The sequence below is a fragment of the Clavelina lepadiformis genome, chromosome 1 (genome assembly GCF_947623445.1).
Source record: "Clavelina lepadiformis chromosome 1, kaClaLepa1.1, whole genome shotgun sequence".
Lineage (NCBI taxonomy): Eukaryota > Metazoa > Chordata > Ascidiacea > Aplousobranchia > Clavelinidae > Clavelina > Clavelina lepadiformis.
In genome coordinates this window covers 10382195-10399089 of record NC_135240.1, presented here as the reverse complement: position 1 = coordinate 10399089, position 16895 = coordinate 10382195, and the positions used below count along the sequence as shown (strand labels likewise).

Below are 16895 nucleotides of genomic sequence, written 5' to 3'. Positions count from 1 at the left end.
TGTATTTGATACGGTTCACCTTGTCCTCTAACTTTTGTTTTATACACACCGTGCTTTTCTCTACTGCTAATACATGAAGGAGCAGACTTATGCCTGTGATTAGAACAACGCAACGAAATTAAAAATACTACTTTTAATTAAAAAAGTTTGTAGATCGCAGAACCAATCGATAGTATTGAAAACTTCAAAATCACTGATTGCCGTACTTCATATATATAGCTCTTTATTAGACTGGATATAGTTTCTTGTAGCCTATCCTACGAAACACTTTTTACTGTACACTGTAAAAAATAACCTTAAAATTGCATACAATTTTATTTTATTTTACATAAAAACATATGTAGATGTTTGTGACAGATAATTATGTGTTTTTTTACTAACACACTTCAGAATTTACAAAACATTTTTTGTTTTTTGATTTTGTTTTATGTATAACCATAAAACATATATTTGTTTGCAATTTTATGGTAAACTTATGTAACATTACACTAAGAATAAAAATTAAAATTGATAAAAAAAATACAGTATTTCAATAGAGTAAAGCAAATACAAATGTGGGCTCTATTTCTGTCAATAGGGCTGTAATACTAGGCTTATTGTGATTTATAAGATCGAAAAACAAAACGATAATGAAAAAAATTTCTACCCAAACTACAACCACTTTTTGCAAATCCTTGACGTTCTTTTAAAAATTTCTTTAAGGTTAATTTGTATATTAACTTATTTATTCTATTTTTGTCCTGGAATGAAATATATCAAAAAGATATGTAATTCATATTTTGTATGTAACCCATAGACCTAAACGTACCATGAAATGCTTCCACAGGTTTATAGTCTTGGTGAAACTCTATAAAATTGTATAAATAACTATTTTTTGAATTAAATTAACGTTTAAAGTTAATTTTTGTTTCCCTTTTTCCAAAGTATGATATTTCCAATTCTTCAGAAAAAAATGTTTAGATTTTTATGTTCTTTCTCTGAAAACTACTGCTGCACGCAGCACGTGGCATGCGTCTATGAGTTCTGCTTTGGGTTTGGTCAGGTTTGATGCAAACTGCATTGTATCTAATAACAGGACTAGGTTAGGCTATATGAGGTTGTATACTTGTACCCAACTTAGGAATAAACGAAGTTGTAAAACCATTAGGAGAACTTTGTTGCTCTAAATCTTGTAATTTGACTGACTATTTTCCACTGAATGCTTACAAGGTCAATAGATAAAGGTTTCTCATTTTAAAACATGCGGTTATTTGAGCATTTCACATCTGCTTAAGCACTACCAATTAGTGAATTATACACAACAGGTGTATATTTAAGGAGGCTTCAAACACCAAAACATACCATGCAATATTTGTTTGTTTTATTATACAGTGAATTTATTAAAAGACTAGTTAGGCCTATAGGCCTACTAGAAAAATCTTGCATGGGACTCTCTGAAATTTTGCTTGTCAATTTAGTATGCTTTGGACTACCATTTCGTAAAATGCAATCAAAAAACATGAATAAAACTTGTTTAACATACTAGGCGAAAAATCTAGAATTATTGGCCTAAAATCGGCTACCTAATTTGTCCTACTTTCATGCCATTTTTTAGCCTAATTCTGCACGCAACGTGGGACATTAAAGCATGCTAACTGCTAGGCCAGACGTAAGAGTCTAACAAAATCAGAGAAATCTTTAATTTTAAGTGTTTGCTGCCTCCTTAGTGGTTTTGTTGTACATTGAAATTATGGCATACCATTTATTGTTTTATTTGCGAAACAAAACTCACTGTCATTAAGTTACTTTGAAAAATTTACTAATATAAATGATTGATTGATGATAATATTTGTTTTCATTTTACGTTACGACTATTTTCATGATTAGTGTATGTACATTTTACGTTATATGAGATATGATTAGGTTTTTTAAATTGTTTTACTGTAATATGGAATCACCTGCGGAAGACCTTAGTGGCAGTGAAAATGACAGATTCATTAGTGAAGCATTGCCAAATATTCATTTTATACATAAAAGCAAGTTACTGTCCACCGTTGCAAGTCTTGGTGTGGAAACTTTAACTGATCTTTCTTTTCTAAAAGAGGAAAACTTAAGCATACTTCAGCCAATCAAACGGCGCAAGCTATTGATCTACATTCATAGTAATGCGCATCTACGGAAAGTAATCAATGAAAATAAGCTTGACATTTACAAATTGAAAGAAGAGGGGCCTATACTTTTCGGAAAAGTCGGGATGATGGTACATTACAAGAGGCTTACCCAAGTTTCCTCAGATCAGTTTCAAATTATTGTTCAAAATCAACTGCAGCGATTGTTGCAGTTCATGCAAACACAACAGCTAAAAATGCAGATTTGCATAGAATTATCTTTGATATCAATTTGGCAAAAGAAAAAGTTGATGCAGATACAGATGTAGATATAATTGGTGTAGTAATTATGCTCTGTAAGTACTTCCATGAAGATCCAAATGAACTTTTGTTAAAGGTGAGCACCACTAATGTCGATACAGATGTCTAATTTATGAAAATAATTTGAAAGTTATGGTATAGTCAAGTGGGGCAAAAAAATGCAAAATTGACAAACTTTTGATTTTCTCGCTAAAAAATGGGCCAAAAAGTCAAGTTTTACCCTCTATTGATAAATATTAATACTCCATTGATGTATCCAAAAAATTGGAGCATTATGTTTATTCTTTTTATTTTTATCGAATATTTTGTGTTGTTTTTTTTTCCCCAGTGTTTGGGGCAATAAAAACCATGCACTGGGTAAAAAAAAACAATCAATTTTGACAGCAAATTTTGTTTATTAAAAGCAACACAAAGCAGAAGAAATAGCAATATATACAGATGAGGATGAAACTGTAACATCTTGTTCAAACAAACAAAGAAATTTATGCATTATGAAGTCCATATTTGCTTAGGACAGGGGTGTCAAACTCAATCGCACCAAGGGCCAAAACTGAAAACTTATTTAACCCCGCGAGCCGAAAGGACAAAACTTGATTAAACGTTTCGTGACACGAGTACAAGAATTGGAACAGGCAGCGAAACAACACCAAATTTTTGATGTTTTTGACTATTTTTGACTGGGCTATTTTTGATTATTCTTCTCTTACATCATTATGTTTCATTCCTCTCCTTGCAAAAGCATTAAAAAATTAACAAATAATAATGAAAAAAGCAGCCGAGATTACTAGTGTTAGAATAAATCGATTTATTCTATCGTATGATGGGGCAACTGCTGTGATGCTGTTGTGATGATTTTATAAAATTGTTTGCAAATCGAATGCCGCATAGACTACGAAAATCGGCAAAGCATTGCGTTACGTGTCGCCTATGCATGACTTCCGGTGTATAGTTATAATTCGTGACGTGAGTTATTCTTTCATTTACAGCTATTCGTTGCGTCACAGTCTACGAAGTTAACCATAGAAAGTGGTCGACTTTATTATGTAGCTGTCCCAATGTCTTATTTAATGTAATCGTTTAAACAAGAAACAATATAAACACTTTAAATAGTTGTCGAGGTGTACAATTGATTCTAAGATTAAGAGAAGCGAAACAACGACCTGAGACTCATTTCACTTCGAGGACAGACAACAATTCTACAGACAAACTTTGTAATTGAAGTGATCGTCCTTACAGGCTAAGGAACGATAAACAATCATTTCATTACACTGTATTGTGAGATTTGTTAAAATCATGTTTCTTGCTTGAATAAAGTAACTTATACTGTAAAATAATCTCGCGGGCCGGAAATAGTTCAATGTATAAAATAACATTGCGGGCCAAATTTTATTGTAAAGTGGGCCGGATGTGGCCCGCGGGCCGGGAGTTTGACACCTATGGCTTAGGAACACAAATTTTTCTTTCACTTCCTCTTCTTCGGCAAAACCAAAATATGATTTTGCACGTCCGACAGAAGTTAACACTGCGGTTGAAGGACCCCAAAAACAATTTTCAACGTTGACTATATCTATGTCCTCCTTTGTTGGCCAGTCCCAATACACTGCATCTTCTGAAGTTGATTTCTTGTCTCAAAACTTAAATTCAGCTTGCTCAATTTTTCCATCAATCTCGTCTCTGAAGACCTTCAGAAGTTTTCCCCAATAATATGTTTTTGGCTTCTCCCAAAACACTGCAAAGTACTTTTCAACTTGCTTTTTGTTTATTTCCAATTTAATTGTTCTCCTTTCTTTCTTCTGTTCATTTACACTTCAGTTACATCTCTTCTCTCTTCCTCTACATCTTCCATTCTAACAACTGTGTCTTCTCTTGTTTCGTCATTCATTTCTTCAGATTCATCGTCAGACTCTTCTACCATCTCATCCTCTGTATCTACTCTCCTCATGTCTTCATCCATTTGTCTTTGAATTTCTCGCTCCATCCTTCTTTCTATTTCTTCCTCCTCCTCCAGGTCCAGTGAATTTATTTCTTCATCTTCGTCTGCGTTCCTTTTCCTTCTCCCAGCTTTTCTCTTTTTTGCAATTGTTCCATTTGCTTCAAAGTTTTCAACTTGCTCGTTAAATTCTTCATTTGTTAAAATGCTTCCATTCATCTTCACTCTTTTTCTTCTTGTCATTTGTTTGTCGTCCCCTTGATTTTAACACACTTTCTATCGAAACCGATTCATCTTTTGACACAAGCCGTATTTCATACTTCATCCCTTCGGGAGCGTGAAGTTGCAACTCATTGATGATGTCCTTTGTTGTTCTGATCCGTGATTATACTGTGGTGCTCGTCGACGGTGTGGAAACAGCTTAAATGTTGCAGATTGATGAGGTGGATGGCATTTCTTCCACATTACTTGACCATTCAGTTTCCTGTGGACTGGTCTTTTCCAAAATTGGATTGCCTTCTTCATCTTTTGGAGAAACACAATGCTACCAGGACTGGTTAAACTAACACTGAACAGAAACTTCTGAAACTGGTAAATGCTTACAAGAAGGTTAAGCTTTTGAATGGCTATTAGGCAGGAGTTCAACAAAGTGGAATGGTACATAAATCAATTAACTACAAAGAACAACACAAAATGATTGGAGAGTGAAACTTCACGCTTAACTTCACTCGCTTAACTTAATTTCAAATGAATCATCACTACATTAGGATTAATGTATTTACTAGAGATCAGGAAACTGAGACAATGCAAGTAAAACATTAAAATGCTAGTTTAATTCCTTATAGCAACCAAAATCGTTTTAAAATGAAAGTTATTAAAGATGGGGTATTAAAGAAAAAAACAAGCACAGGGAAAATAAAAACAACTGTCTTTTTTTGCCCCAACACATTGTGTAGTTTTGGGGTAAAAAAAGACAACATAGAATAGAATGAAAGGTTAACAGCAATCAAAATTGAAGTACTGGAGTACAATCATACTAAAATATGATGTAGATCAGGCATGCACAACATGCGGCCCGCGAGATATTCCGTGATTTCGCTCATTTTTGCTGAAAAATTTTACAAGAACAATCCAACCTTTGTTGCTTGTTTCTGCACAAAGCGAGAGAGCACCATAGATATCTTATATATAATAACCATAGTTATTACATATAAGATATCTATAGAGAACACGAGCGCGGATGAACATTTTCAAAACGTAGTGTCTGGTACCGCAGGTGTTAGTGTAAATCAGGATTTTACTGTTGGTTGAGTTGTCAGCATTTTGTGAAATATACAGTACCCCGTAAGGCCGTAATCGCGTTATGACTGAAAACAAGAGAAGGAAGATTGAAAATGAGGGCAGAATCTTTAACCGAGAATGGACAAGTAAATACTTATTTACAGAAACAAACTCGAAAATACTGTGTCTTGTTTGCCGAAATGTGGTTGCAGTCCCAAAGGAGTATAATCTGAGACGCCATTTTGAATCGAATCACCCGAACCTAGCTGAATTAGATGCTACTGAAAGGAACCTTAAAGCAGACAGTTTACTTAAGAATCTTTGCTCGGAACGAAATTTTTTTAAGCGTCCGGTAAATGTTACCGCTACCAGAGTTAGCTACGAAATATCAACGGATATTGCTGCTGCAGGAAAAAGTTTCACTGAGGGAGAATTCGTTAAAAAATGCATGTTGCGTGCAGTTTCTAGGATTTGCCCGAGAGAGATCGAGAAATTTCGAAGCGTTAGTCTTTCACGTACAACTGTGCAACGAAGAGTTGAAGATATTGCGGCAAACTTAACAAATCAACTACAACAAAAAGTAAATGAATTTCATTCTTATTCTTTGGCTGTGGATGAAAGTACGGACTGTGCTGATACAGCACAGCTTTTGGTGTTTATAAGAGGCATTGACGATAATTTTAACGTGTCTGAGAACCTTGCTGGTATGCAGTCTATGAAAGGTCGTACCACTGGAAAACACATCTGCGGCGAAATTGTTGATTGCATTACTACAAAACTATCCGCTGATTTTAAAAAACTGGTTGGAATGTGCACTGACGGTGCTCCAGCAATGTGCGGAAAGACGAAAGGAGCGATGTCTTTGCTACAGGAGGTTATTGGTAGAAAGATAATTGCTCACCACTGCATCATACACCAACAGGTTTTATGCAGCAAGGTTTTAAAATTTGATCATGTGATGTCGGTCGCAGTTTCGATTGTAAACTACATTCGGACTAGGAAAGTAAAGCATCGCTTATTTAAATCGTTTCTTGAAGAAACTGGTGCAGAATATGGTGACGTAGTGTACCACACCGATGTAAGGTGGCTAAGTCGAGGAAAAGTACTAAAACGGTTCATTGCTTTGAAAGACGAGATAAAGAAATTTTTGGAAACGGAGCCAAAAAAGTTTTCCGAGCTAGACGATTTGTCTTGGAATGAAGATTTATTTTTTCTTTGCGACATTACTTCACATTTGAACGACCTCAATATGAAGCTTCAAGGAAAAGGACAGCTGATTTTCGATCTTTTTGCTGCGGTAAACGGGTTCAAAGCAAAGTTAGGACTTTTCAAAAATCAGCTTTTAAATGGAATATTGGTACATTTTCCAACCTGTTCACAGCATATTTTGCAAGAGAGGCATTCAGCAGTAGGAATCAAATATGCTCAACAAATCAAATTTCTGATTGAAGAATTTAACAGCAGGCTTTCTCTTTCCAGTGAAGAAAAACTACAGCTAAAAATCATTGAAAATCCATTTTCAATAGAGCCGGAAGAAGCACCTCCACATTTACAAATGGAGGTCATTGATTTGCAAACTTCATCTTTGTACAAAACAAAATATGGAGAAAGCAGTTTGCAAGAATTTTACAAGTCTTTGCCCAAAGAAAAGTTTAAAAATTTGCTTACCATGGCAAAACAAATTTTCAGCTTATTTGGAAGCACATATATATGTGAGCAAACGTTCTCAGTAATGAACTATAACAAGAGTAAGCAACGATCCTTGCTTACTGATGGACATTTGGAAGATATCCTAAAAATATCAACTTCCAGCATCTCGCCTAATTATGACTTGCTTGTTGCGAACAAAAGATGTAACGTTTCTCATTAAATTTCATTTTTTGATATTTGTCTTGTATATAGATTTCTTGTTATTGTTAGGAATTTATACTTCGTTGGATTTGTTTTTGTTTGTCACCGTCGAGGGGTTACTTTTGTTATAAAACCGTCGAAACATAGTTACAAGCTCTTATGAGAGATAAATAGAACAAAACAATAATAAACGTTTCTCCATGGTTACAGTGACACAATCAACGAATCCGATGCTTTACCGCCGATAAGCGTTAAAAACTAGATACTGTATTGCGAAAGGCAACCGTCTCTTGACAGTAACCATCTTCTCAACGATATCTCTTATTTAACGGTCACATTATATAAAGTAGGCTACACGTTAGTTACAACAACGTTAGCATGCGGCCCGCGAAAAATATTTTTTCCCTGAAACGGCCCGCGTACTGTTTTGAGTTGTTCATGCCTGATGTAGATACACATAAAAAGATTGTGATTGTCAACCATCGTTTTCGATCCACAAAAAGTTTAGTAAAGAGCAAAAAAAGTTTTTTTGGACCGTTTTTGGGTCAATTTAGTGATTTGCATAGTTCCTGAAGAGTACTTACCTCTAGACCTGTATTGTATGTTAAAAAACTATGCAAATAAATGATGTTTCTAACCATGCAAATCTTTTTCAAAAAAATCATTCTTAGGGGGAGTTGGGGGGTTGTCCTTTTTTACCCCAAGTACCCCTATGTTTTTTTTTGCCCCAACTGACTATATACTGATATGTTGATTCGTAATCCAGTAAGAAACATTTGATTGTATAAGACTCATAGTACACAAAAAATATTTTTCTTTGAAGGAAGATGAAGATGTGCCGTTGAACCCTTGCATTGTGGCACATGGTAATTAATTTGACTATTTTTGTGTGTTATCAGTTGTAGTGCATTACTGTACTGTACTTTGCCTTTTGTTAGGGCCAGATGCAATGTTCCCTCTAAGCTGCGCGCGTGCGCAAATGCGCACTGCTGATACGGTCTCCGCGCACAGAAAATCTGTGCTGCGCACAAGAAAATAATCCAATCTGAATTGAAAATAGAATAAACGCATAATAATGGCCACAGTGCGCACGTGGCACGTCTGATGTTGCTCACGGTGGTCCAAGGGACCGCTCAGGGAGTTAGTGTGTTTGCTCAGCCTCGTAAAAAATTAGAGGGAACATTGGCCAGATGTGTTAACCTCAAAAAGGTTTTACATTTTCGTGGACAAGAAGTGTGCTTTTGACTACATCAATTCTGCCCTTGAAGCTGTCACCTTACCATCTGCATGCTACTACGTGTTTAATGTAAGGTATCCTGAAGAACTAAGCGCGACTCTGGAATTACTGCAAAGGTTAGTTCACGAGTATCTGTACCTTGTCACCATTGTTATCGTAAGCAGTAGCGGATATTTGTTTGTTGTTTCTACTGTTTATTTAAAAAATAGAATGCATTTTTGCTTGTTGACATCAAAGTATTTTTTGCTTTCAGAAATTTTGCTAATATTGACCCACTACATGTGAGCAAAACTAAGCATCATGGCCAAAAAGCACGGAAAAAAGGAATTAATGGCAAACTGCTATATTTCTACAACGCAATAAATAACTTCGAAGTACTTGTGTAAGAATAGTTGTGACCAGACATTTCTGTCAAGTATTTCTGTTTTACCTGACCATTTTTCTTCGAGGACAATGTTGTTATTTGCATGTGATTTATACAGTTATAAAATTGATTATTCTGATGTAAAGTAGTTTGAGCGCATTTTGTTTCATCGAAATGTGCATAACTATGTGTTTAAATGTGGTGCTGATGACTGCAACCCAAACTTCAGAAAGTATACTTCACTTGTGTCTTACTACAAAAGAAAGCATAAGACAAAACCATATCAAAGAACTTTTACTGAACCTGACATTTCTTGTGATTTGTATAAACGTGCACAGTCTGATTGTACTCTCAGTACCAACTGTTTTGAGTAACCAACTGTACAATATTGTAAAACATGTCAAGTGTCATATTTTCAATGGTGAAGTAATTAACTGTCTGTATCACCACTGTCATGCAAAGTAAAGTAAATAAAAGTAATTGTAAATAAAAGGCGGGTGATTGCTAGATTTACTTTTAATAAAGTAATGATTTTTGCATTAATACAGCTAATTATATGTAGAAAAGATGTTTATAGGATCTGTAATATCTGTACTATCATTAATATTTTAAGTCTTATGCGTTAATTTACATAACGCGTTGTTTTCGGAAAAACAAATTGCTTTGTGTAAAAGCACTTTACATCTTTTGAATATAAAAATACATAATTTTGTATGGCGACACTGCTGCCATACATTTAGATGTAAACAAGAAAAAATTTTTTTTACAGTGTAGCTTGTCCATGTTTTCACAATAGCATGCACTGTCTGCACCATACACAATGCACAATAATAGCCCTGCCTGCTGAACAGAAGCAGCAGGGCCGAGCTTAAGCCAATGCGAGCGATGCGACTGCATTGGGCACGGCGCTGATTAGCAACAAAACAAAAATAACAATTTGGTTTTAATCTTCGTAAATCCCAGTGTTATTTTTAAATTTTTGTGAGAGAAAATGTTCTGGTGAGAATTTATCACAACCCAAGTCTTCGCTGGGAGCTGATTTGCACAACAAAGTTGTTGTTTAGGTTACGTTATCAATTTCTTATTATTGATATTATCATTAATAATTCAAGCGATTTAAAATCGGCAAGGGCCAACAAGCAACTCCTGCATTGGGTCCTGCCCTCATCCTTGGGCCGACGGCCATGATCAGAAGTAAGGTATAAAATGTAAATTATTTTTCGAAAGATTGTAACAATCATCATGGCAAACTTCACAGAAGCAAGTGTATATACATTGTAATTCAGTATAAGGTATGGTGTTCAGGTGATGTAAATCGTCGATTCATTGCTGGTGAAAAGTGAGAACTTATTCTGATAAACAAAGAATAACAATTAAAATACTTAGTTATGCAAACGACCAAATTTCAAAGAGACAAGCGGCAGAATGCATGCGGAAAAAAATGCTCAGAGGACGACAGATCATGTACAGAGCAGTCCATGTGCTTTCACCGTAATACAACTCTTCGTACAAGTACACAACAAACGCTGTTTCCTCCAGGGACGTGAAAACCCACAAACTGGCGTTGGTTATTAATAAAAACATGACCACGTTGCGCAGTAAAAGCCTGGTTTTGTCAGGATGGGCCACTTTGGTCTCGGCAACAATTTGCACCGGTTTCGAATCTCCACTCATCGGGTTTCTGTAGTTTTCTTCATTTCTCTTAATCACTTTTAAACCCATTTCTGCCTCACACGCAATTGATGCGCCATCGTCTTCAGCGGGAATAAGATCTGTTTGAGCCTTGGATGTGCTTCTTCCTTTTAAATCTTCTTCTGATATGATGTGTTGGTTGAACGTTGTTTCAGCCTTACTGCTGGAAGCTTCAACGCCGCTATCGAATTGCTTTAAGCTTGTCGAATCACCATCGCTTTCGAAAACTTCTTTGTTTTCTTCTGCGCTTTGTAAGCTGTTAACTGATCTATTTTCCTCTTTTAATTCGTGCAGTGGATTTGTTGTCAAGTAGGCAGAGGAAGGTGATTTGCCGGCGTTGAACGCTTGTAAATGAGCAGCCAGATGAAACGGATGTGGCCGTAAAAGGAAACTACCTCTTCGAACTTCAGAAGTCTTTGGAATGTTGCCAGATTCTTCGTCGTAATCAGCAGCAAGATTTACTGCACCCAACCTATGTGTTAAGAAATGCGGAAACATATCACATAATTAATCACTGTGACGTGATTATTGTGTATTATACTGTAATTGCAGAATACTTAATAGTATAGGTGACATGTTGCTACTAATACCGCTATAACTGTCCGCATTTATGCATGTATGCATTCTGCGATTGTTTATATGCAATTTTCTTAAATTTTGACGAGAAACCAGCAGATTAAGCGTATCGATTAACTCCGATGCGCAAAACACGTACTGTTGTTGTTGCACGACCGCGGCAGTTTCCTGTCCTTCTTCGGAGATTATTGGTTCTCGTTTTAATCCGTAGAGAATAAAAATGATCTGCGTCGATAAATATTTCCATCCAGCGGTTGACATAAATTTATGTTTGTGTTAAGTTTAATCTCATATATATTTGTTCAAATACTTACTTGACATACACACTGCAACATTACACTAAGCGGAGCGCCAAAAGTAAGAAGCCAGCCTGAAATTTTATTGTCGTCTCCAGCGATCACAGCGAGGATGGAAAAAAATCCTGTCGTTATCGGTCCAATGACGCAGACCAGGAGGAGGATCGCGTCCAATCCGGACTCGGCTTTAGAAATTTTGTGCGAAATCTTTCGGAATAAATACAAGCCTAATCCACAAGCGATGGTCATTGCCGTTGAAATTATGATCTACAAAAGCAATCGATTGCGTCAATGGAAAAGTTTTATAAAATATCTTTTTGTATATAGATATGCGATTTAAGAAACTATATACTGTACTATAACTATAAGGAACTATACGTTTTCGGAAGTTTCAAGTGTTTTGTAACAACTTTAGCCGTTTTACAATGGGATGCAAATGATAATTGTAGAGAAAAATTTTTATTATAATTTTCTTAGTCTTTTTTATGTGGGCATAACCATTGCTGGTAATAAGGCTTACTAAAAAATGTAATTTTAAATCTCCAAAAATTGCTAAAAAAAAATATTTTGAAATCTTAAATGCTTCAGACATTTCAAGAATTAATTTAAATTTAACATTTCTTTCTTATATATCTCTTTGTCTTGGACGATGGATTTCAATTGAAGGTGCATTTGCCCTCCTGAGGTGTAAGACAAGACCTGTTTGTGAGAATACAAACATTGTTTCTAAAATTAAAAACGCTATATTTTCAATCATATAACCTGTATTTGATACGACTTCGACAAGATATTGTCGCTTTCTGTTTTAATTTATTTGTATCTTACAAAATTATGGCACTTTTAGCGTAAAATTTTGTTGTCGTTTCTATCATAGGATTTTGTAGGAATTGGGACAAATTGAGAACGTTTGAGAATCAAAAAATAAAGTTAAACACTAAACCGTTTTTGAATGCTTAAAAATAAACGTGTGATAAAAACTTAAAAACACACTTAAAAACACTTAAAATCACATGCTTAAAAATAAACATGTGTTCTCGTGCAATTCTCTGATGGGCAAGCTTTAGCTTAAAGTAACTTTATTGCAACTGTACGCAGGGCCTTATTACCTTCGTGTGCTGATAATAAGGCCCGAAAATTTTTTATTCTAAAACTATTTGAAAATTACCCGACTAATACAGCTGAAAATAGGATAACTTGTGACCATGAAACCATCCTATCAAACAGCCAAATTTGGGCCAAATACACTCAGGGAATATGGAGTTAAAAGCATTAAAAAATTAGCGTGCCTTATTTGCTACAGCTACTTTATAGCTCGCATAGTGTATGCGTAGGGATCGTTTTTTCAAATATTGTGAAAGCTATAATGTTTTGGAACATTCTAAAAGTTTTGAGTAGATTAATTATTAAGTATAGTTAAATTTTACAAAAGTTAATGTTCCAACACGTCAGTGGCACCGTGCACTTTTGAGTATGTGTGGAATATTAAATACTGTACCGTAAATTATTATTATGCTGACGTCATAACGGGCAGTTGAGTAAACGTTTTGACATTTATCTCGATCGTTGTCATAAAATTTAGACAAAACTACGGTTTTGTTTTAGAATTTAGCACGAGGGGTTAAACACCAAATTAAAGGGTAAAGTTCAAAACAATAGTTAACTTAACAGTAAAGGTGTTGTAAAGAATAAGATTCTTATATTCCGTGAAGTAACTGCGCTGGTCTGAGGGAACCCCACTTGATGTGCTGCCAATGAAGACGATTATCAAAATTGTGCATAAAAGTGATAGGGATCCCGTAGCCACCCCTGCAAAGAAAAACGCATACTACTTAAAAGCTATATTTGTATAATGCAGTACGTGTATGACAAACCGTGTAAGTGAACGTTATCCACTCACCTGTGTATGATCTGTACAGTTTGTAACTGGGCTTCACCACATGCTCACATATGGGCGCAATCTTGCCGACATTTCGCCATGTCACGTACAATAAACAACAGGCTACCAGGCTAAATTCCACCACAAATGGGTAAAGAAATACCTCAGCCATGCTGATGGTTGAACAGAAGGTGACGGTGCACGTGCAATTTCCGGGAAAAAGTATGGCTATAAAAACAATAGCTTGTTAACAGCACGGGAAAGAATGCTGCTAGTTTGTAATATTCAGAACACGAATACAATATGTTGCTACCTTCATGAGAACTTGCATATGTATTTGACTTCATACTGAGATCGAGGTCACTAGAATTACCTGCAAAAACTATAATTTTTGTTCTTTGCTGAACACTATAAGTGATTGTTAACTAAAAAATTGTGTATGTAGATTTTTATAATGCTTTTTTTTTTCAAATACATTGAAACCAATGGGGCGTTTGGGTGTCATAGGGATGTTTGAAACCAAAGTAGCGTTTGCACAAATATTTTTTGCCAACGTCTTTAAATCAGTATCAACGTTTAATATCTTTTATCACGCCATAAATTTTATATACTTGCCATCGGAAAAATGTTGTGGGTCTTCGGTGATCTCTGCTGTGTTATGGCTATCATCCCCATTAGACAAGGAGGCTGCCAATTCATCTATTAACGCTCCAACCCAAATGACAAGGTTTGTAGCAATTACGTGCATCACACCAAGCCTAAGCGTAATTGATCAAACCATTATTTGTCTTAAATATGATGTAATTTTGGACCATTTCTAATGTCTTAGATTTGTTAGGAGTACGCCTACCTTGAAACAGCTTGATATTGTTGTGTGAACACTTTGGAATAGCGGAAGATGTACTTAACTTGGCTTATGATAAACAAGCTGTGTACAACAGGAACAGCGCTGTAAAGAGCTTCTTCAGTACATAGAACATTGTCAATGTTCAAAAATCCTATAAGTTCCAAACCATCCTTAATGATAATTGCCAGTCCGAAAAGGGCTAAAACACCTTAAAAGAAAACTTATCAATCGCTTTGTGCAGATAGGCATAACGCAGCTTTTTACCAAACTTCCAGCTAGTTTACTGATTTTATCACTTGAAGTTTTCAGTTACCTTTTAACCAACGATTGTTAACGTGATTGCTTTTTGCAAATGTAATTTTTTCCTTGTAGTGATAACAGCGTGTTGCTAGAGGGTGGTAGCACACCATGAAGACAATACCAATTGAATACAATACAATCAGAAAACAATCGACTACCGCTGTCGTTATCTAATAGAAGACCAAATTACAAAAGTAAATCTTGCAAAACGTAGAACGTAGAATAAACAAAACAAACAAGTATTTGTGAGTCTTTTTTCCATTAATTTTACATGAGCGCAGTCAAGTTTTGAAGACACTCACGTCTTTAGTAATGTACAGTCCTGCTTTCATCATCAGACCTCCTATCACAACCAACAAAGCGTAAATTCCAGATAGTAGCCATGAGAGCGAGTGATTGTCCTGCTGACTTTCTGGTTGCAATATTCCGGATGTTTCATTGCAGTCTTCCTCTGTTTTTGCTTCATTTCCGGTAACGATGGAAGGAAAACCTCTGTTTTTATTAAATACTTGTTATGGGAGAATTTTGGTAATTTTTAGTCTCAAATGCCTGAGTGAAGCTTTATGCATATCAACGTTTAATATCTATAGATAGTATTAGATAGTATAGATAGATAGTATTCTAGAATCTAGAGTTTCAAATATCACAATTGAATCACAGTTTGCGTGAATGACGTCATCAAATCGATTATACTACTTTTGTTGTTGCATAACTGGACGTTTTAATCTTTAAATGTAAAAATTGTTGTCTTTGATAGCTTAATCATGCGTCTTTTAATTGACAAGGCCAATCACTTACTGTTTGAAATAAATTATTTGAAATGATTTAAATGTTTTTAAACCGATAGCATACGCCATACGGGTTTTAAGATTAACTTACTTGAAAAATATCTTTGTATCTCGTCTTCTGATCATGTAATGATCACTTCCAATCTGAGTTACCTGTTCCTGTCCAGCGTTTTCTTCCTTGACGAAGTTACTTGCAACAGACATTGTTCGATTGCGCCGCATTGGCGTCGGATTATCACTTTTAGCAGCCATTTTACAACGTGTGGATGACCTGAAGGTCAATTATTTATCTGTGTCGCCTGCTTAGTATGGTTGTGAAAACGCTGTTGGGAAGTAACTGCAAAAGTTATAAAAGTGTTTTAGCAAGTTGCAAGATGTTGTGGAATAAACTTAAAGCATAACTGATACAAATAATTTTTTAATATATAACGGTAATACCAATCCAGGTAACACAAAACAATTTATTGCAAGCAGTAACAAAATGATATAGGCTTTTGATTGTTTCGTATACGATAATGCGAATGTGCGTTATTTAACGTTCTTCAATAAAACTGTCCAACCAAAACATCTAATCTACGCATTTCTCTAAACCTGACCGAAGTATTCGATTTATTTCCCACATGTTTAAATCCTAAATGCTTTTGGAGGTAGGAAAGCGCGCAACAAAATCGTAAAAATGTATTAATGTTTGTCGTAAACCGTCACTCATTAAACACTTTACTATATATTTTTTGCCATTTTGACTTCACTCAGTGATCGTAAAACTGTAATGAAAGTGTTGGAGCACTTTATTTTCTTTTTCTCAACATTGCCTATCATTGTTGATACTAGTCTGTTTACAGATTACATTAAACAATATAGTTTTATATGGTTTTAGAATTAGATGGTTCCGCTTTGCCTGTACAAAAAAATTCAATTAATTCTAAACAGTGGGCAAGTTGCTATGCCTTCTAAAGCTATTTAATATCTTTAAAAGCCAATTTCAGCATTGCTAAATGCTGATTAAATTTTGAGCAATGAATTGAATTAAATCTAATTCATTTTGAGCAATGGCTTATAGCTTTCTTTCAGGGTATTATAATATAATGCGTTTTGTTCTCTACATGATTCTATCGGATAAAAAATATATATATAGTGAGTACAGACTACAATGCGAGTCTTAACTAAGTAAATTTAGTGACATAGATAAAAAGATCTATTGCAAAAAATTGTCGGAGCAAGAGTCTTTTATTACGAAACGTGAACTTTATACCTCAGGTGTGATTGGTCAAATGTAAGTCAAACCCACTGCGTAAAATTGTGTGGCATTAAACTTTTACTGCGTTTTGATGATATGTCATTAGCCATATAATTATAACGGTGGCTTTATATTACAACTTTATGTTTTATTATGTACGATTTTTGAAGTTCGCTTTGAAGCTTTTTGTATATTTGCCTACAGATGCTCTT

General features: G+C 35.1%; 1 protein-coding gene and 1 long non-coding RNA gene across 2 annotated transcripts; one reads left to right on the top strand and one right to left on the bottom strand.

Moving 5' to 3' along the window:
* Positions 1 to 1008: 1008 nt before the first annotated feature.
* On the top strand, positions 1009 to 9142 carry LOC143463650 (uncharacterized). The gene is made up of 3 exons (XR_013118410.1): positions 1009 to 2484; positions 8294 to 8823; positions 8961 to 9142. It is a non-coding gene; the product is annotated as an uncharacterized LOC143463650 (long non-coding RNA).
* A 611-nt stretch (positions 9143 to 9753) lies between these two features.
* Positions 9754 to 15768, bottom strand: LOC143463634 (proton channel OTOP1-like). The gene is made up of 11 exons (XM_076962102.1): positions 15538 to 15768; positions 14961 to 15150; positions 14672 to 14828; positions 14362 to 14566; positions 14127 to 14269; positions 13825 to 13884; positions 13533 to 13739; positions 13302 to 13441; positions 11654 to 11902; positions 11479 to 11564; positions 9754 to 11235 (listed from the first exon to the last, which is right to left on the bottom strand). The coding sequence occupies exons 1-11, from the start codon at positions 15696 to 15698 to the stop codon at positions 10458 to 10460; spliced, it is 2376 nt and encodes a 791-aa protein (XP_076818217.1). The 5' UTR covers positions 15699 to 15768; the 3' UTR covers positions 9754 to 10457.
* Positions 15769 to 16895: the final 1127 nt, after the last annotated feature.